At 45.0% G+C, this 21,490-nt stretch overlaps 1 protein-coding gene across 1 annotated transcript in view; it reads right to left on the bottom strand.

Annotated features, from left to right (window-relative positions):
- Positions 1-15,666, bottom strand: part of GABBR2 (gamma-aminobutyric acid type B receptor subunit 2) — a 491,815-nt gene extending 476,149 nt beyond the window's left edge. The window contains exon 1 of the mRNA XM_072851328.1: positions 15,219-15,666. Within this exon, the coding sequence (XP_072707429.1) occupies positions 15,219-15,533 (315 nt within the window). The 5' untranslated portion in view covers positions 15,534-15,666. The remainder of the gene's footprint in view (positions 1-15,218) is intronic.
- Positions 15,667-21,490: the final 5,824 nt, after the last annotated feature.

Here is a 21,490-nt window from a genome sequence, read left to right on the forward strand (position 1 = left end):
GTATCAGCCCTTAATTTTTCCCCAAACCAGCAAGTAAGGCTTTACACAGGCAAATGCCCTGCCCTGATGACACAGCACAGACCCCTCTCCTGCTCACAAAGAAGCAGAAGTAGAAGGCCGCGATCTATAGAGCTGTCACCAGAGAAAGCAGGAAGAGCAAGACACAGAAGACAGTGCAGAAGAACAGAGCAACTCAGCAAGCCATGGATTTGGGGAACGCTTTCTGGTTACCTCAGAAACACCTGAAGACCCATAGGTGTTTGCCATCCCTCCTAATTCGCACGCTCTGTATTCCTGCTTCTAGCACCAGCAGGGCACGATTGCACTGCAAGATCCCTGTCACAGTCAGGCATCCACCTAACAGCCCAAACTTTTCCATCCAGCCACATTTACTGTATTTCAGCAGAGTGGGATTTGCCAGGAAGGGATTCAGTTGCAAGCTTTCAAAAGCATGATCACAGAGGAGGCTCAAACGTTACACAACTCTACACCTACGTCCATTTACCTGCGTGTCGTGGAATGATACCTGGAGTTCATAGTTCTTCAGCATCCACGAATGTTTGTATAAATGTTTCAAGGCTAAATGGACAGCGGGCAACACGCCTGCTGTTAGGTTTTTCCGATCAATCAGGCAGCTGGTGGGTGAAAGCCCGAGAAGAGAAAGGCGAGTGCGATCCAGTTCCTCAGAGCACCTGATTATTAGTAACACAAACAGCACTAGCATGTCTAGTTTCCAGTTCCAGAAAACCATCTTTCTTGGTGCTTTTCTCTTCTTTCCTTCCCTTCCCCTGCAGCCCACATCCCTGAAGAACAGGCCTTAGATTCCCTGGTTGCCCGACATTTTGCAGCTTTCCTTTGCTTCAGTCAGCTGTGGCCCTCTAAGAAAGGAGCTAATTGTTATTAAAGGATAAAGACCTCTCTACGGCTGGCTTTTCCAATTTGGACAGTAATCCAGCTCACAGCAGTGCTGTGAATCAATACTTCACAAGAATAATCTTTAGGCAAAGTGCTCTGCCAAGTCTAATTTTAAACACGTGTCATTTTAAACATTTCTGTAGCAGAAATACTCATCCATAGGTGACAAATCAATAAACAAACTAGTATGATTCTTTTGAAAATGGATATTCTAGGGATTGGTCAAAGTGGTTGCATACTGAACTTGTATTTGCAGCAATCTGTACAGTGCTGGGTTGGAAGATTGCTTCAGTTTGTTTTATCTTGCACATATCACATTTTAAATTGGCTTCATACAGACCAAACAGAGAATACGCAGTCTTGAGTATTGATAATATTTTATATACTTCTAGTGCAAAAGCTGCATCAGCTCAAAGCTGTATATCCTCTGCCTGATTCTGCTTTGCTCAGAAACCCCATGTTTCCCTTAAAATTAGCATGAGTTCTAAGCATATACAGAATTCAGGCCTGTTCCTCCTATATACAGTCACATAGCTTTTGACAGGCATTTCACATATTGTCGTAGCTAGCTAAGTAATTTCATCACACTATTTGCAGTTTTCCAAGTAATATGCCAGGCTACGGAATGGAATGGGTGCTGTGCATGCAGAAATACAGAGAAAATAGTAATGCAGGAGAAAATGTTCTTTGCTGCAGGATAACCAAAACTCACCAGGGTGAGAAGGCAATGTCTACGGGACCACCACACCAGGGAAGAACCTGCACCTCTGTTCCCCAGCACTCACAGCCTACCTCACCCCTCAGGCAAGCACCATCCTCCCTGCCCCTTTCACAGCAGGAATGTACTCTACTCTCATGTAAGCAGCCACCTGGGTGATCCCTTCCCTCCATGCAAGCAGCCAGCTCTTCTCATCTCACCCATGCACAGAAAGCCCCCCCCCACACCTACTGGGATGCTGTCATAGGCAAGGGAGGGAAATGCAAGAGCCAAACCCAAGGACAGGGAGGAGAAGAACATCTGGCCTGGGAGATGCTTGTTTGTCCAAGAAGAAAAAAGCTCCGATTTTCAGTGCAGTGTCATTATACATGCAGCTGAATAGCAAATTCTTTTGCCATCTTGTGGAAATTCAAGATTTCAAAAGAAATGCCCTGTGCCAAGCTGGGATGGAAACCCAAAACCTCAAAGGTTTTCATGACTCAATAATCTGAAAGAAAAACAAATGGAAGGGCTCATAGACAGAAGTTTGATTTGGTATAAATCAAATTTGAAATTATATGTTCAGAGCTTGGCAATTTATTTTGTGAATAGTTGACATTTCAAAACAAAGTATTCATTTGCTGCAGAAAGTAAGGGTGTTGTTTTAACTTTCAAAACAGTGTTCCAGGTCAATAAATTATTTTGAAACTGACGTGCAACTAAAAAGCTTCTACAGAAAATCTCCAAATAAAGTCTAATTATAAACGTTCTACTTTATAATTACAATCTATATATTGCATGACATGAGGGCATGGAAGTAAACAGATAAATAAATGTAAAAAGAGCAAAATAATATTGAATGAAGAAGCAATAAATGTCTGCCTTGGGCCCAGCAAATAGCCCCAAGCAGGAGATACGCTCAATTTATTACTGACTGTCCACAGCGACTCTTCTGCCAACTCACTTGTGTGACTGGGTGGGCAAGAAAAGAGCCCAACCGATTATTATTCCTCTCCATGCATTCTTGGACACAAACGCGAGGTGAAATACAGAAATACCTGATGCATAACCCTTGCTTTTCTTCGTCACCATTGCCTATAGTCAGAAAGCAGCAAGGCTGTACAGAGTCCTTTGTGTGGGGAAGGAGATACTGCTTTTCTTCCTGTGCAAGGCTATGCCCAAATCAAATGCAGCGGGGTCAAAATTTATTAGGGGAATTCCCTAGCCTGAGAAATTTAGCACATTAGCTGGGCACAACACTAAGTAAGAAGCACACGCCGGTAGCACAGTCCTGCACAGCAACAATTTAACACAATGACTTAATAGGCAGATAGACTAATAGGCAGATAGACACAATAGACTTAATAAAGACTATTGCTTAGTCTTATGATTCTATAATGTGATTATTGAAAATATATTTTTTAAACACTTTTTAAACTCAGGATGAGATTCTTCCTGGAGCAGAGGGCCAGTGTAGGCCAAGATGTTGCTTAAATCCCACTTAATACCTTTCTTAGAGGCTTAAACAGGATTTTGTTGGTGAATAGTCCTTGGACCAGCCTTCTTTACCAGCATTATTTCAGCATTGAGTACACTAAGGGAGAGGAGGGGAGGAAACCGGGAGGCATTCATGCTGCCAAACCTCAGCAGCTAAGGTGCTCTGAACTGCTCTTCTTCCTATGCCTAAATCTTTTCACCAACTAAACGGGAACATGGGGCTCCATGAGTCATAGCTTTGGCTCATATTTAAGTTACAAAAAAATGTGGTTTGAATATCCAATATCCTCTTCTGTGTTCAAAAAACAAATCTGCCACCACACCTCATTCAAACCCTGTTGCCCAACGAATGGGTTTAAACTCATGAGAGAGCAACTGTGTATCAGAGGCTATGAAATCATTGTCAGCACCATATGGATGGACATACATTCTAAGGACACAGACTTTAGGAAGCATCACCTCATTCTATAGATATGTCACTGGCTTCAACCTAGACGAGTCTTTTTTTCTCCTTGTGCTGCTTTCAGGTCTCTTTAGCATTGCTGCATTTAACCCATGCCTGGCAAAGGAACAAGATCAGGTACTAGTGCAGCCTCATGTTACTTGCTTCCTTAAAATCTGCTTCCTGACAAAAACGTTTAACTATCTAACCAGATGATTGTTTCTTATACAGTATTTTTATTGCTGTAATCCTCTAATAATTGTGTCAAAACATGCCCATATGTTTTCATTTTGATGAAAAAACTAGCCATGTTTGCCATGCACATGATTGATCATACAGGTATGATTTTCAGGTTTAGAATAACATGAGGCTTAATACCTACAAAAGCACATTGTTATGCCCCGTCACACATTTGAAGATAGAGTCTTTCAACTGAGTTTACTCAACACCCTCAGAATTTACTACCAAAACATAACATTGTGAAATCTTAATCTGATAAATCAACTCACTGCATCTTATATGCATTTCTCAAATGTGAAGCTGAATTTCCACAATTATTTGAAATAGTACTAATTTTGAAACTTGATTTCAGTGTCAGAAAATGAAGGCCATTTCACTTTAAACCCTGCCTTCCCCACTATTTTGGGAGGCCTCACCGAAGGTAAATAATTGTTCTTCAGCACATTAAGGATCACTATAGCTTTTGCAAGAGCTAGCTGAAAGCCTTGGGACAGAGCTGGTGACCAAATGACTCACTGTTGGCATCTCCTTTGTGAGATCTGCACAAACTGAGTAATTTTCAGAGAGGGAAACTGTAGGAGGAAATTATGCTCCCTCGTAGGAGCACAGTCCCCGAGAACTTAAAAAATAAAAAAAACCTGAACACCTGGCATAAATGTATTGCCTATAGCCAATATTTTCCAAAGGCAAAAAGAGAAATCTTTTCTGTGTTGTCCTCCTCACCACATTATCCTCTGCCTTTATAGCATTTTAAATTGAGTTCTCAATCCCCTGATCAGTATATCTGAACCATAAATCACTTAAAGAGTTATTAGTTCATGTAAAAGGTTGACTATAGACTGTATTAACTATGCTAAAGGCTGGCTATATATTTAAGCTATATGTCACCTCGCCGCCCACACAGAACTTCCTCCCCCTTGAGTAACACCCATTAACATTTATAGGGTGTTCTAATCCCAGCCTCAAATGTTAGTTTTTTCAAAGTAGGTTATCATTCACCCCTCTTGTCCCATGTGTCTCTGTTCTTGCTGCTTAATCGCTCAGTGTAATTAGAGTACAGAGCACTCACACATCCTATGAAACCTTGGTAATGCGTTGGAAACCATTATGATTTATTCTGGATGGCAACTTCTGTTCTTACATCGAGACCAAGCCTCTACCTATGCCAAGAGCAGCTTCAATATTGAGACGCTATTATCTGCTCTAACGTGTCTCAGCTTTTTAAGTAGTCGGCTATTCAGCTAAAATTATTTACCTCCCACAGCATTACCCAAATGACCAGGCTATCTACTCCAACTGCCCTACCAATACTGACCAGATTTGCTTGTAGCCAGTGAGATTCATCTGGAGAAGGCAAATGAAAATTTATTTTTGCCACAAATCCGAGTGTCTCACTCCTCATATGTAGCCTGAAAATCTCATCTCTGCTTCCTTTCCCTCTTCCCCGGCATTGCAGCACAACGATCAAATTCATTTCCTCCATTCTGAACAGAAGGCTTGAAGAAAAGAGATAAAATTACTAGTATATACAGCATCAGTGAGATTATTCCTGAAGTAATAGATCAAATTCTAGTGGCAGCACTTTGAGAATGAAGATGACAAACTGTAAAAGATTCAGAAGAAAGCCACAGGAATGCATAAAAAGCTGGAAAAAAAAGGAAGAAGCTCAATCTGTCTAGTTTAATGTTCAGAGGCGGCTTAATCTATAACTTGCTCTATAATAGATGAAAAAAGGATTCTAATAATACCAAACTTTTGAACTCATTGGTCAAGGAAAACACACTTTCTACCCTTCAGTAAACTATCCCCTTTAAATGCAATAACCTTTATTAGATCAGTTAAAAAGCGCTGTTTGCTGCTATAACTGCACTAAGGGCTTCTGCTGACATTGAGATAACACCTCCTGATACCCACCAGTGACATAATTGTACCAGCCGTATAGACCTGCCTTGAGTAACGAGGCCCTAGGGACCTAGTACTCCCACCATGTCACTCCTTTTGTTTACACGGTACAAGCTGTTATTCTTGCCAAGGTCAAACATACCATTTCTAGATACATGTTAATTACAAAAATGACTATATTTTAAATGACTGTTTTTTAAAGACACCTGTCCCTTGTATATTTCTCAGCTACAAGGTCTTTGAGATGAAATAATCTAATTCTAGAGGATATTTAATTTGGATAATACTGACACTGATCCTGAAAGGATCTGTATCCCAAAGGCTGAACAAAATCAGCATTTTATGCCACTAGGCAATTTGAAAGTTTAAAGCAAGTAACTATGAATGCCTTTGTTCTTAATTAAAAGTGGCAATTCTAGGTCTCCTCCTCATAGAAGCATGTTGCATTTTCATAGGTGGGCTGGCTTTCTAAAGTGCTGAGCATCCAGCAATTCCCACTGATGTTGACAGAAAATGCAAATCACTCGGTGCTTTTGGAAAGCAAATCTTCAGTTCAAGGACCTAACTTGAAACTCTTTTCTTTTTAAAAAACAGAAGTGATCTGGAGCTGATACCATTAGCATTCTTCACAGCAAGAAATAAGGAGCGGAGGGGAGCTTGGCTGAGTTTAAAGATCTGGAATGCAAAACTTTTTGTATCACTTTCTCTACATAGTGGTAACTATTGCTATTTAATTTCTTCTGCTACATTGCATAAAGTCTTCCTGCCACTAGCACATCCCTCCAGATTAGGTTCTCACCAACAGCATGGAATTTGGTCCTGCTTATAATTTTTAGAAAGGGAGAAAGTGGAAGGGGAAAAAAGAGAAAGTTGGCTCTCTATCTCGGTCAATCTCATGTAAATTGTTAATACTTAGGGCTCTCTGAATTCACAGGGGAGAGGGGAAAGCAAAACCCAAGGTGCTTTTACAGAACTTTAAAATGATATGAAAGACCCCACAGAAATGCAGAGTTTAATATTTTTATACCATATGTGTATACTAAAATATGTCTATGATGCTGTTAAGATACACAGGAGTGCATGTCTGATAATCACAATGCTTGAAAAATGTTACGTGTTATATTTTGTACTACACTAAGTGTTAATCTGTCAAAAACTGTCACTTTATATAGAGTAAAAATTGTAAAGAAAGATATGTGTTCTTTGCTAGAAAAAACATTAAATTCCCTGTGAAAGCAGGAGCAGTAAACAGTGGAAAGGAAGTTAATTAACATCCCAAAAGGGGCCTCTCACTACTTCTCCCTGGAGGTTTTGGATGTAAAATGGTTACTTAGGCACCTATTGTGTGTATGAATCTTCACATAATTCTGTAGTTCAGTGAAGCTGCAGCAGAAGCTGAGGCCTACCATAGGTAAATGGTAAATTAAAATACATAACTACTTTAAGGAAACAAAAGATTGAACAAATATATTCTTTTAAAGATATATGGTAGTGATTCTTTAATAAAAAAAAATGAGATTCTGGAAATAACTTAATCAGGCAGACAGGATGAGTTCCTCTAATGGGGATTGTGGCAAAATGGTCTTACAAAAAAGGTGGAGGTAGAGAAGAAAATGGGGTTCAGCCAAGAATTCAAAAAATATTCTGCAGAACCAGCTACTCAGTGAAGGAGCACATGAATCCGGCAGACCCAGCTTGCCAAGAAGCAAGCTAACAAGGTTTTCACGTATGGTCTGTGACAATCTGAAGAAGGGAAGAAGACTTCCGATTCCAGCAGGATCTGATCCATCAGAGCCCTTCATACAAGGATGGATCCCTCGGATAGCCATAAAGAAGTCAGAAAGCCTTGGTCACCCTGCACAGCCTGCCTTGCCGGTGATTTCCCAGCTCCGTAGCCGGGAAGGGATTGCAGGGACAGCAGCATATGCAAAAGCTGGGAGCTGCTGCTCTCACAGCATCAGCAGTTACAGGGTCAGCAGAGTTTAAGCTGGAAACGGCAATGGACTTTTAAAGGGATTTCAAGCAAATCACAGAGAAAAGTTTTCCAGGAGGAGGATTTTGGGGGATCCTGAAGACAAGATCGGAGGGCTTTCTAAAGTACATATTCTGGTTTGCAGTGGAGCAGGCAGAAATCTGCCAGTGAAATATATGGTCTATATTGTAAGAGCTGGATAATCCTAATGGTCCTCTGATCTTCAAACTCGTTAATTATTTAAGAGAAGTACCATGGCCATAGTAGGAAACCTAAATTTTCTAATCCTATCCCTCAAACTTGTGATGTTCACTTTAAAGCAATTAGTCCATTATCTGGGCGTTCATCTCTCAGGAGCCTCAGTAACAACAATTTGGACAGCCCTGCTGAATTAGCCCTTATATTCTTCGTTCTTTGTGACTATTATTTTCAGAGAGAAGGTGGATATTTGCCTTTAATTTGTTAGCTTTCATTTTCACATTTGAGAATACTTATTTGGAAAATACTATGGATAAAATTGTCAGAACTAAAGGCCAATGATAATGAAAAACTAATGGCACAGAAATTGGACATCAATCACTGACTTGGCAATGAGATTACATGGTTATTCCATCACAAGGAAAAAAAACAAACCTGAAAAAAAAAGTGTTCGCCAGTCAGTATGTCCCATTTCCACTCAGCAGGCAGTATCAAGCGGCCCCCAAATCCAGCAGATCTTACCCACAGCAAAATCCTCCTCTGCAAATAGAGGAATCCCTGTCTATCAAAGAAGACATCCCACAAGTGTCAGTGGCACGGCAAGGGGAGACACAGCATGACTGAAAATATATTCCAGCTGTTCTTAGGGGCACTACCTTCTAAGTTGGAGCAATGTTGTGGCTGAACCAGTTTGCTTCTGGAGTCAGGCTACTGGTCCATTAATGCTGGAGCCAGGGGACCATGAAAGTACTGCAAATCTCATTTCTAGTTCATCTAGACCCACAAATCAGAGAACAGTGCATCTGGCTCCTGAAAAGCTTCAGGCTCTGGCACTGATTTAGTTCCAGGATTCCTAGTACAAAAATAAATTTTAAAAAAATGTGATGTATGCATAAACCCTCTCAGTTTGGAATCCTACAGTCTGAAACAGAGCTCCTGGGATATAGGGGGCTGCTGCATATCAACGCATATCTCCACAGGACTGAGTCACACCCGTGCTGACTGGCCTCAATGTACCTCTCTGCTAGCCCCAGCTGCTCCAAAAATTATTTGAGCCAAAATCTTCATGGAGGGTTTTCCTCTGTTAACTTCCACCACTTGATTCCCTGAGCCAGACCTTCATATGCAAGGGTTCAACCCTTCCTAAGGAAAAGTATCTCCTTTCCTACGACAGCAATGGCCTCCACTTGAGTTTCATGAAAGAGCTCTTTGGCTCCCACTTTCTGCAGTTTGCTCAAATGCATTGTTCTTCCACCATATGCCATGAAAACATCCTTAAAGCAATGAAATTGAAAGCAGAGAGCAAAGCTTGAGACATGCGTGCATCATCATGCTCAGATCATTAATGTGAGATGGTGTTTTGTAGCCTTGACGTGCAATGCTATTTATGTTGTCATCCCAAATAGTTACGTGTATTCAATTAAAACAATATAAATATTACAACTTTTTGTGTGAATCCTGTCATTAAATCTCTCTCTTCTAGCTCCTTCCTCTCCCTTTTCCTATCGCAAATATTTTCTTCACAGTTATCACCAGGATATTACACCCCATCTTTTCCACAAACTTGAGTAATTCACTCTGGTTGATAACCATATCAGAGGATAGGGCCTTCCCCCTCTTTCTGCAAATGTAAATGGAAATTCCTTCCTGGATTTATTCAAAAAATAAGTTTTCCCTGCTGACGGAGCGTGTTTGGCATTTGAATCAAAAGATTCCATAACAGTGTGTTTTGCAGTATGCATAGGATAAGTTATACGTGAAATTGCAAGACATATGCCAGAAAATGATACATCGGCTTTAATCTCTTTGCAGAGATATTTAGAGGATATACATTCTGCAGGTCTGGGATCCACACCCAGAGGAGTGGGTGCAGTGAATACATGATTTCTCTCCTCTCCCCACCCACATCTTAGCATCAGCGGAGAAGCCAGCATAGAATTAACATAAACACTTAACTTTTAGATTATTCCCTCCAAGTTTGCAAAACTCTAAAGCAAAAAGAGGTTATGTCGCAAATGGAGCCATATTACATGAAAGTCAAAGGGGACACTGACTATTTAAAGAAATATGTCCCTTCCAAGCCGAACGTCACCAGCAGAGTAGACAGTGATTGTCATCCATACACGTAGCGTATTGCATTTTAATGCTACACTCTTTGCATATATCAGACAGCACAAGTACTTGGTAATATTTAAAGGTAAAAAATTACCCAACTATTTCAACATATGCCAGACACAAGCGCATCTGACGATACAAGAACAACCGTCTGCCAGTTGAGTCTGCTGTAAACTGGACCCTCTTTTAGACCCTGACATCTCCTGTGTATTCAGCTGACTGTTACTCTTAGATGACCACGACAACACCTTATCTGTCCCATTTTGAGCACTACTTTAAAAATGAAAATAAGGCTCCAGACAATTTAGTACTCAGAGCACTCACAAGCGTGTCAGGGCTGCTCACCCCCCGAGTCCCGACTTGGCTTTGGTACACCATACTTCCCCGTGCAAATCCAGCTGCCATTGGAGTGACTTGAATCTATGCCTCCTAAGACAAAGGGCCTAACCTACACATCGTGTGATTTCTTTCTGGGGAGTGCCCTTGCTCAATTCTGTTAGGGCAGAGTTTGTCAGATGGCAACCAGTAGCTGTTTGTCCCTCTCTGAGGACCATCAGGCGCTATTGAACACTAAGCTCCATGCCCCTGGATAGACACTTTATTTTGCACCACTGACACAAACCTGCTTTCCTATTTCTAGAATGTATTCCCCGTCATTAGTAAGAGTAACTGTGACTCTTACTTCAGCTTGCAGGAACAAGACATGAGTTGACTTTTTCAACATCATTCATGACTGGACTTTCTGGAAAAGGCATCTTTATTTGGAGGCTGAGGGTCTTTTTTAACTTATAATAGCTGGTAGGAATGACCCAAACTGGTACACAGCCTGTACAACTTTCTTAAATTTTGAAGGAGGAGAGTTTTACTGAAAATACAGCTAATTTTTTAGTAAAAGAAGAAAATAAAGAGGTGTATTTATAATATACCTAGACTGTAACTTCCTGTCAGATTAATTAGTCAAGGCACTTTCTACTTAATTACAGAACAGGAGTAGGCAAATATGTATTAAATGTCAATAAGTCCACATTTTCCTTCAGATTTTGTGGAGTCCTGTGCATTTTCCAGAGCTCATCCTTCTATGCCAACCTGCTATTTAAAGGTATTAGAGTGTATTATTACACAAAGATGAGGTTATATCAGGATTACCACAAATTATTTGTAGTCGTTAGAGAAAATGAAATAATCTCATCCCCATAGTATGAATATTCTTCCCTCTTTGTGATAATATACCCCACTTACTTCTGGAAGATATTTTTTTCAGCTTGTCAAGACTCACTTTGATCTTCAGAAACAAGTGACAGAATTCTAACTTGCATACACAGCTTTCTTGACTATACGTGTTCAGATTCAAAACAAATTCAGCCTGTCTGTGCATCACTTGCAGCACTGCTCCTACAAGAAATCAGAAAATATATGCCATGTTCGAGGGACGATGTCCAGATGCAGAAGGGCAGATATCCAACTCCCATTAAAGCCCTTGTCTTCTTCCACTATGCCTCTTCCTCTAGTTTCTGCATGGTCAGTTTTTGCCTGATGCAAATGAAATGCTGTTGAAATTGATAATATTGTCTACTAGAATGTTTAATTCCTTTATTTTAGGGTTATTCTGCTTTTTTTCCTGTAACAGATATGTGTCAGGGTGCTTAAGCAGAAATTATCTTTCCTGATTTACATGAAGTTGTGAACTACATCTAGTGTATGTAAAGCTTTTTATTTCATTATTTTGCAAAACATTTCTTTGCATTTTTGACCAACTAAAGTTACAATCACAGGGATGGGAAAAAGGAGAAATATTATATCACGATTATTGATCCAAAGCCATAAACTATCAAGCACCCTTAACTTCTAGGACCTGGTCCAAGGACCGTTGGAATCAGTGAATTACTGCCATTAATTTCAATGGGTTTTGGATGAGACTCTTTACAGATGATCACTTTATAAATTCTCTAGTTTCTAAAATAACTTAATTACGAAATTTTGCCTAAGAGTCTCATCTAGAGTTTGCTCCCGCTCTCATTGAAATGAACAGCACAAATTAAAGACACTAACTTAGACCAGAGTTCTGCGAATGCCTACGCCTGAGCTTTGTTTTATTGACTGAGCCTACATAGAAATGTCCAAATAGATAAAGACATGCCCATGGGGTAGCAACACCAAACTGGATCAGGATTGCACTCCAAACACATTTAACCATCAAAAATCAACCACCAGGATAGAAGCCTCTGCATTTTTATGTACTTGCTGTAACCTGTGGTCATATTTTGTAACAAAGATGTAATTCACACAATCACAGCTGGTTGAGGCATAGACTAAGGATTGTTCTTAAGTGCTTAATTCAGTTTAAATGCTTTGAAAAACACTAGGGCTGCTGCTCATGTGCTCAAAGGCTAGGGAGTTCAAGCACTGACAAACAACAGTCTAACTTAGAAGGCACACTGCAATTCTTCAGGTGGTTGATCAGAAAGTAAAGGCATTATAATGCTTCATTATACAAATCAGAAATATCAAGCAAACTAAAATATTCAGTTCAATCCTGATGGAAAATTACCTGAATGCATAATTTAAAAAAAAATCCAATTTGTTTATTTTCATTATTATTTTTCATGAGCTTTTTGTTAAAATATTACGCAAAATTGCAACACAAACATCAGATTGCAACAATGAGAGATTTTGGAAAGACATGAGGGAGAATATATGAGTTTCTGAATCACTGCCATATATTTCCTAAGCATTGTAAATATGCTACAATTATTTCTCAAGCTACTAAAAAAAATCCCATGTGTTCAAGGCTCCACATTCTCTTTTCAAGAGCCAACAATGTCACAAGCACCACCTGCGAAGCCCTGAGAGGGAGGACTACTCCCTGGTCTGTGATTATGCAATGATAAGGATCCAGGCCTTTCAGGCATATCTATTTATCGGTGACCTCAGAAAACAGGCTGAGGAGCAAGTGGGCATGATGAGCCATCTACAGCGGCGTTCTGCTTACCGTAAGTGCACTGAAGGAATAAGGTAATGTCTGAACCGAGTGAAAAAGTTTGCACTGCCATTATGTAGTTAATAGCTATTCCAGCCATTAGTCTATTCCATTTTGGTGCAGTCAATCTAGTGCTCTTCATGAACACTAAGTTATTTACTTGTCACTATTAAGCATGCAATAATGATCCCCCTGTACTCCAAATATATACATTTGCCTGACTTAGCATTCCATAACCATCCATTTATTAATTGTTTAAAAGCATTCAAAGCTACACAGCAAGCTGGCAACATGACCCCAATTCTTTATGTCCCTAGAGTACAAAACAGTAAAAACGCAATTTTTAAGAAACTGATACTCATACCAGAACAAATAGGGCATTTCTTCCTGGATATTTTAATGCTAACTACCTAGTTCAGAACCCAAAATCTGTATTAGGAACTTCAAAATATTTTGACTGCAATGAAGTGCAGCACCTTATTGATTACGATGTTACTGTATGAAGAAGGAAGATCTTGCCCAGGCTTCTCTACTTCTTATGCATGTGTTACTTTTGTAACAATTCCATCCAAGGGAAGGATTTAAACAGAATAATGTAATGAAAACAGGATTAGGAGCACTGTGATTTTTTTTTCTGACAAGTACCTCACTTTATGAAACAGGTAATGTCATTCAGAAAATCCCCCATAATTCTTTTCATTGTGATTGCAGAGTTCCCTGAGATTCATGTTTTTAAGGAAACAAACAGCTAGTCTAGGCTGATCTTGCCTGTATTCCCTCTCAGTATCTCAGTCTTGTTCACACACCACAACACGATGGCAGCATGCTTCCTCCCCAATTACATCTTCAGCAATATTGCCCTCCATGATTTCTGCTCAGAGAGATCCGAAAAAATCCTATGACAAATGTATGTCAGTAAAAAGCAGCCACCCTAGAAGGAGAGGCTTTTGTACTAATTTTGGGGACGGAGACACTGTCACGAAGCAGCACAGCCTGTCATTGCTGCTCTCAGCTTGCTCCCCCCGGATCCTGGGAATCGAAGGGGAGAAGACAGGGGCTTCCTTAAATTACAGCCAGGAAGATTTTCAGTAGTCGCTTGCTTTACCGGGGGTTGTCTTGGAAATGAGCACCCGACGCCAGCATTACACAAGAAACGACTGCCATCTTCAGGAAAGCCTCGATATTGAACCAGCACGTACCCTCCGCAAACACACGGGTATTGAAGTTGTGACCAAAACCAAATGCAGTTGTGGGTGGTCGGTGGTGGGAACCAATTTAACAAAGCCCTCGCCTCGCTCCCTGCCTCCCTCTCTCTCTGCCAGGTAAAGGAAAGACGTCTCCCAGCACGGCACGGCGCAGGGCTCCTCTCCCAGCCCGGCCCGCCCGCCGGCCCCGGGCAGCGGTGGGGAGCGGGGCACCTGGCAGGCATCCCGCCGCGCCGCCGGCCGCTCCGCGGGGAGAGGGACTGCAAATTTAACTCTTTCCGAGGAGCGTCTCCGCGCCCGCCGCCGCCCGCGCTGCCGCCCGCCCCGGCAGCCGGGGCTCGCCCAGCCGCTCCCGCCGCGCCGGCCGGAGGAAAGGGAGGGAGGGACGGAGGGAGGGAGACCCGGCGAAACTCTGCGGGAGCCTCCCCGCCTCCTCCTCAAGCTACGGCTGCGGCCGCTGCCCTTCGCGTCCCGGCGCTGCACGGGATAAATCGGGCTGGCAGCGTGTCCCCGTTGGCGGAGGGGGGGCGGAAAGTGGCCGGCGTGCATCTGTTGCTGAACGGGCAGCGGCTGGGAGAGGGATGCGGCCGCAGCTTCGCTGGGCGAGGGAGCGCCAGCGAGAGGCAGCCTTCCTCCCACCCGTGTACGTGCGTGCCAAGGGCAGCGAATCCCAGCCGCCACCAGACACCCCCGCCACCCGGGCACCCGCCCGGGCCCACCCCCGCGCCGCCAGCGGCCCCCGCCGCGCCGGGCAGGGGCGCCCGCGGGGCGAGCCCCGGCTGCCGGGGGATCCGCTCCGGCTACGCACGGCGAGCGCAGGATACGGCCCGCCACCCCACTTCCTCCCCCTCCGCCGCCGGTCCCTCCGCATCTGCCCGCGGCTTGCGGGGCCGTGCGGGAAGGGCGGGCACGGAGGCGCGGCGCACGGCCCCGCCGGCAGCCGCAGCCCCGGCCCGGGCGTCCGCGCTGCCCTTGCGCCCCGGCCCCCGCAGCGCCCCGGGACTGGGCGGCGGCGCCTCCCCCTGCGCCCGGCGGCGCGGGGCCGCCGCGGTCCCTACCTCCGTGTCGTAGAGCCGCAGGTCCAGGAAATAGGGGTTGAGCAGGGACTCGTTGCGGATCTGATCCATGGCCAGCTGCACGGCGGGCAGCACCCCCCGGCCGATCTTGCTCTTCTGGTCCTCCTCGGACTGGCTGAGCGGCATCAAGCCCATGATGGAGATCGGCGTGGTGGCGTTGGGGGGCAGCCCGGCCGCCCCCCGGGAGCTGCCCCGCGGCCAGCCCCAGCCCGGCGGCGCCCAGCCCAGGCACAGGAGCAGCAGTAGCATGGCAGGGTTGGAGGTGGCAGCGGCCGGTCTCCGCGGAGAGGGATGCATGCTGCTGGATGGGGGGGAGGAGGAGGAGGAGGAGGAGGACTGAGGGTGGGGGGGACGGACAGAGCGGCGGAAGGGAGCCGAGCCCCTCTCAGTCCGGGCGCATTCCCCGGCGGCAGAAGCCAAGGCGGGAGGAAAAGAGCCGCCTCTCTCTGCCTCCCCGGGAGCCTCGGGGTCTCCTCTCTCCCCCCCCCCCCCTCCTCCCCTGGCAATAATCCTTCTGGCAATGGCGCCTACTCCTTCCCAGGTCTGCCAGCTGCAACCACCAGGAGCGATAAATAAATAAATAACCCCCACCACCACGCACACAGACACGCTCCCCACCACCCTCCTCCTCTCTCCCCGGCGGCAGAGCAAGGGAGCGGGACCTGCCTCTGCCTCCCCGGCTGCTCTCCCCCCTCTCCGCTCAGGGAGGGACAGCACCTCTCAGGCGCGGAGGGGGGGCCCGAGCAGCCCTCATTGAACACCTCCCTCCTTCCCCCCCCCTCCTCCTCCTCCTCCAAAAGAAAAAAAAAAAAGGATGCTCCGGCAGAAAACGCCGAAGAGGAAAAAGCCCCCCCTAGAGCCGGGGAGGCGGAGGAGGGGAGCGGTGCCGAGCCGGGGCGCGGGTGCTAGTGCCGCATTCCCCGGGAGCCGGGGCAGCGCAGCGGGCGCGGGCGCCCCGCGGGCCGGGCAGCCCCCGCCGCGGGCGGGAGGTGCCGCCTGCGCCCGTCCTTCGGGTCGGGCAGAGCCGCCGAGCAGGATGCGCAGCCCGGGGCCGGGGGCAGAGCAAAGTGTGCGGCGGCGGCGGGGCCGGGCCGGGCCGGGCCGGGCCGGGCCGAGCTGAGCTTCCCTCACGGCATCAGCATTCGGTGCCCGTGGGTCGGGCGCCTTCTCCAGGTGGCGATCTCAACGCGAGCGCAGGTGGCCGCGTGGCCGCGGGGAGGCGTTCCTGTGGCCGCTGCCCAGCCGCAGCCACGGGGAGGCCGGCGACTGCCTCCGGGCGGCCGCTGCCGCACGCCCCGGCCCGCGCTCTCCCCGCGCGGAGGCGCGGCCACCCCACGCGCGACGCGGCACGCGCGCGCACGCCCTTACACCGCACACACACACCCGCACGCCGCGCACACAGAGGCACCGGCGCGCACACGGAGCCGCTCGCAGGCGCTGCCCTGTGCAGGCAGGCCGGCAGGCAGGCGGGCGGGCGGGCTCCGCGCACACTCCCCGTCACGGCCCTCCCTCCCCCGCGCACACGCGGCACGCAAACACGCTCCCACTCCGGCTTGGCACCGCCGCCCGCCCCGCGCACACACACGCACACGCACACGCACACGCACAGCCCGGGCCGTGGCAACTCTGCGGCACGCGGGAGCCGGGCGTTTTAGCAAGAGCAGAAGTCGGGATTTTTTGAACTGTGGTCTTTTCCCCGCAGACCTGGCGGTTTCCTGGAGCCTGGCTCCGCTCGTGGCGACAAAAAACTAAGGCTGCAGCAGGACTCTTGAGTTCTCCCGAGGGCTGCCACAACTCCGCGAGTAGCCGGGGGCAGATGAGCCCTTTCCACGCCTGTTCTCCCAGCTAGGTACCTCCACATCTCAACAGATGTGGGGCATACCCCACACGTTCGCCAAGGCTTTCTGCCTCGCTCCCAGCATGTCCCCCCAGCCCGGGGGACACATTCACACTGCCCACCCTCGACTGCGCCTTGCAAAGTCCCTGAGCAGCAGTGCGCTACTTTGCAGCCTGCTGAGAAAACCCAGGAGGCGAGGCAGGTCGCCGTGTGTTTCCAGGCAGGTTGATCCTATGCAGCAGGCGTTACTGGCAAAATGCAAAGCTTTGCTTAACCCTGCCTTAGGCACCTCACTCTTTATACGTATTCATAATTTTCCTGAAGTCACTCACAGCAAACCTTTGAAGATCAACCTAATACATCTAATTGATATCACACACGCGACGGTGGCATCTGTGCAATAAATTGGAAAGAATCTTCACGGGTTAAGAAATTCTAAGATCATCGTGATCTGACCTTGGGCTAAAAGGCCTCAACCAGTTATCTCATAACGCCCACTGCTTTACAGCCTTTCCCTTGGAATGACACCCAGCAACGTTGACTTAAAGACATCAGTAACGAAGAGTCCACCACATCTCTTGATAAATCATTTCAGTCATTAATTAGTTTGCTAAGAGGTGTATCTCACATTCAGTAACAATTTGTCTTATTCCAGCTTCCAGCCACTGGTTCTCATCATGCCTTTATCAGCTTAAGGGGACATAGTATCAGTGTTCTTCCCCCATGCACATGGGCTAAGATTAATCACTGCATTTTGCTTTTGTAAAATAATTAGACCGATTTTCCCTCACCTCAGGAATCATTCTTGGAGGCATTGCCAAGGCACCCCTCCTTTTTCCACTTTATGTGTGAACTGGCCCTTCTGACTCTGCAACCTGTCAGCACCGGGCCACCAGCAGCAGGCCACCAGCAGCAACCTCAGCACCTCCCTCGGCACCAGCCGCTTCCAAGGGCCGGGCAGGTCAGGAGAGCTAATCCCTACAGGCAAACCAGCCGGTTTGTTGTCCTTGTGGGGCTGCCTCTTTATGGAATAACCTACACTGCGTTTTGAATCCATACTGCCTAAAAGCATGACCTACTTCTTTGCTCCTATGCACCTGATCTTGCATTAGGATAAATCAAACTATGTGCTTTACTTGTACACGTGACCTGTCCAGCAGTTTCTTTGTCACCTTATCAGTAACTTATTTTCCTCCAGAAAATTGATTATCATGACACCAAGAACAGATCTTCCTAGGCTGCCAACAGGAATAGCTGCCATATTGATTTCGTATAATGTTATTTTTAATCAGAATTTCATATGCTAAATGATGTTTCACCATTCGCAACTTGATCTGCAACAGATACCAAGTTTGTTCGTCAAAATCTGTTTCACAGAAAATCATTCTTCACTGCTTGTATCCTGTATCATTCTGTGATTTTCTCCAGTACTTGGCTACCAGGACTACAGCTACTTGGATCGCTTTGGTTATCATTTTACAATATTGGCAGTATATTAACACACGCACTCACACTGTCTCTGGAATGTCATCAGCTTTCTAAGCTTTTTTTTTTTTTAAAAAAAAAGCAATCTCCCAGTTTTTGAGAACTCAGTCTTTCTGAAAGAAAGCTTGAGTCCAAGTTATGTGGTACAACAGAATTAATATCTTGAATATTATTAGCAACTGCTTGACATCCTTCTTTGTTACTGATGCAGCAGCAAACGTCCCTGTGTTATTTTAAGAATCAAATGCATCTCCTCGCTTCTTTCCAAACACGGGACGGAAAGAGTTATTGCAGTTCTATTCAGCGTAAAGCTCGAGGCTTGCCCTCGCGTGGGAGGCAGAGCCCAGCTGTCGGTGGTGCCCGCACAGTGCTCCGGGAAGTCAGATGCTGGGGAGATAGGTCAAAGAAACACACCTAAGAAGTGCTATGTCTTGGAGCTAACGCTTACCATGGAGTACAAAAACAGTTCCAAAAGCAGGCCCAGGAAACCAGGATTTACCCCTATTTGCCCAGAAAGCTAAGGCAGACTTTTCAGAGGTAGTCTCTGATGATACCTTCCTCATTTTTGGGGCACTTGGCAGAAGATCCTTTCTGTACGCCATTCTGTGCATCATTCTGTGCGTAACGGGAACCTTGGGGTGACAGTTCATCTGTATGCGTGTTTCTGGTCTGAAGGTGACCACCTTTGGTCAAATGAACCCCAGCTCCTGTGTCTGAATTGCAGGAGTCTGGAGTATTGCTGGATATCATTTAAACCAAGCAAAGCTACACTTCAAATTACAGTATTTAATAATGTGGTACTTCTGACCTTAATCTTTTTGTCACTGCATTCCCTGTCAGTAAACCAGGGGTGCTCTTCCTGCATGATCATACTGTGAAGACAGAGTAATAAATATTTGGAAAGCACTAAGACACTGTAACATTCAAGTTCCATTAAAAAAAAAAAAGCTAAGAAAATAATCTTTATTTTTCATCTAGGGATTTACTATGGGGAAGTAAATAAGGCCATATATTGAACAATGAGGATTAGGCAAAGTAAGCTTCTCAAAATCCTTCCTGTGTACTCAGTGAGGCATGAAAAAGACAGCTTCCACATCTTTTGTAAAAAAACCAGGGAACCTAATGCAAGAAAATCATGTAATTAAAGACAATAGTGTAATAGATGCACTGAGGCTAAATTTAGATTTTACAAAGAACTTTATTTCTGACATTTTTAAATATTTCCTTTGCAATCCTATCAAAAACTTTCATGTTGTACACACGTAAGTTTTCAACATGATGTATACATATAGTTATATTTTGTAAACCTGGCTTCTTTCCAACTCTCAGCACTGAGAAATTTCTTCTTTTATAGGTACTATCCTATGTTTATGCATAAGAGATGCCCAGGTAACAGGTCATCTTAAAGAAAAGGAGGCGTAAAGGAGAATTGCACCAAACTGCTTATTAAAGATGGTGTCAGACACAGCCGTCTGCCCAGCTGCCTTTTCCTTTTCCTTAGAAATCCCCAGAATGTTTTGCTACCATCAAACTGGTAAAGTGCATCGCCTAGGATGAAATCCTCTAAAGTAGCACACTTCCTTCATCTGTTATGCAAAAAGGCTTTATATTCTTATTTGGTGGTCTCCACCAGATGCCCTCTGTATCTGTTTATTCCTTCTTGGCTAAAATACCAGTTCACGAGAATTGTAAATCCTGTTCTCTTTGCTCAAAAATCAAATGTCACTTTCTTCCCGGCATGTTACCCAGTCACTTCAGCATTTCAATCGCGTGAATCCTTCAACTGTATTTCAGTAAAAACAGTTGTGTCAAATATCTTCCTGCTAATGATAATTTCAAATTTCTCTCAGTTATTACTAAGTCTTCTCACAGTGTATGCACAGTGAACATTTTTGATCTTTATATATTTGCTTATCACAGAGTACCTAATTCATGAATTTCAGGTCTAAGTATCTGTACTAGTATGACTCCCTTGACCACTTTTTCTTCAGCTGCAAGTTAAACACCTTCAGAGCATGGATGAGTTCAAGAAACCCAGAAAACTGATTTTTCCCTTGCCACCAAGAAAGAAATTGCACCTGCTGCAAGTCCTCTCCCACTCTGGGACATGATCTGATGCTACAGGAAACGTCTACCCATCAGACTCACTTCGTCCATCTTCCGTCTTCTTTCTTATTACTTTTGGAGTTAGGAGAAGTCACTGAGAAGGTCCTGCCCTGTTTTTGTCTCCAACCCCCTTTGGAAGTCCTGGAAGGCTCTAACAGTATGTCATCTACAGCCACGTCATTCCTGTCAGTGCTGACTAGGACTGGTCTAAACAGGCTTTGTATATAAATGTCATTATATTAATATAATGCTATTCATACAAATGTCAGTTAGTAACGGGTTGGAGAAAAGATTGAAAACTGTTGATCTAGGCATAGTAATTTTAGTACTGCATATACATACATAATTGTTTTCCTCTGTAAATGGGAAGTGGAAGAATACTGCAATGCTCTAATTCAAACCCAGCTATGGCTGTTGGAGTTAAACTGCTAGCACCCTGACAGCACGGGAAGAGCTCTGCTGTGCCTCTCTTCCCTCCCTCCCAAGGACTTTCCCACCTACCTCAGCTAACTTGCTAGCCCAGTCAAGATTTTGCCTTTGTTATGAGCTTGGACAGCATTCTCATTCTCAAACACTGCCAAAAAACCCCACAGTTATAAGTGTATATACACAACTGCATGATCCTAACCCTACAGTCTCTCTAGACATCTTGACTGCTGCGTCTTTGTATCAGGGTATCAGAACAAAGCTCAACTTCAAATTAATCTCCCAATCTAGAGGCTTTAAGTAAGCCAAATGAAATGAAAAGAACATCAGTTTTTGACTTACCAACCCAGCAGTATCACTGTGTAATTGCTCATATTTTCATACATAGGGAATAGGAGCA

Source organism: Ciconia boyciana, chromosome 2 (genome assembly GCF_034638445.1).
Source record: "Ciconia boyciana chromosome 2, ASM3463844v1, whole genome shotgun sequence".
In the NCBI taxonomy this organism is placed as follows: Eukaryota; Metazoa; Chordata; class Aves; order Ciconiiformes; family Ciconiidae; genus Ciconia; species Ciconia boyciana.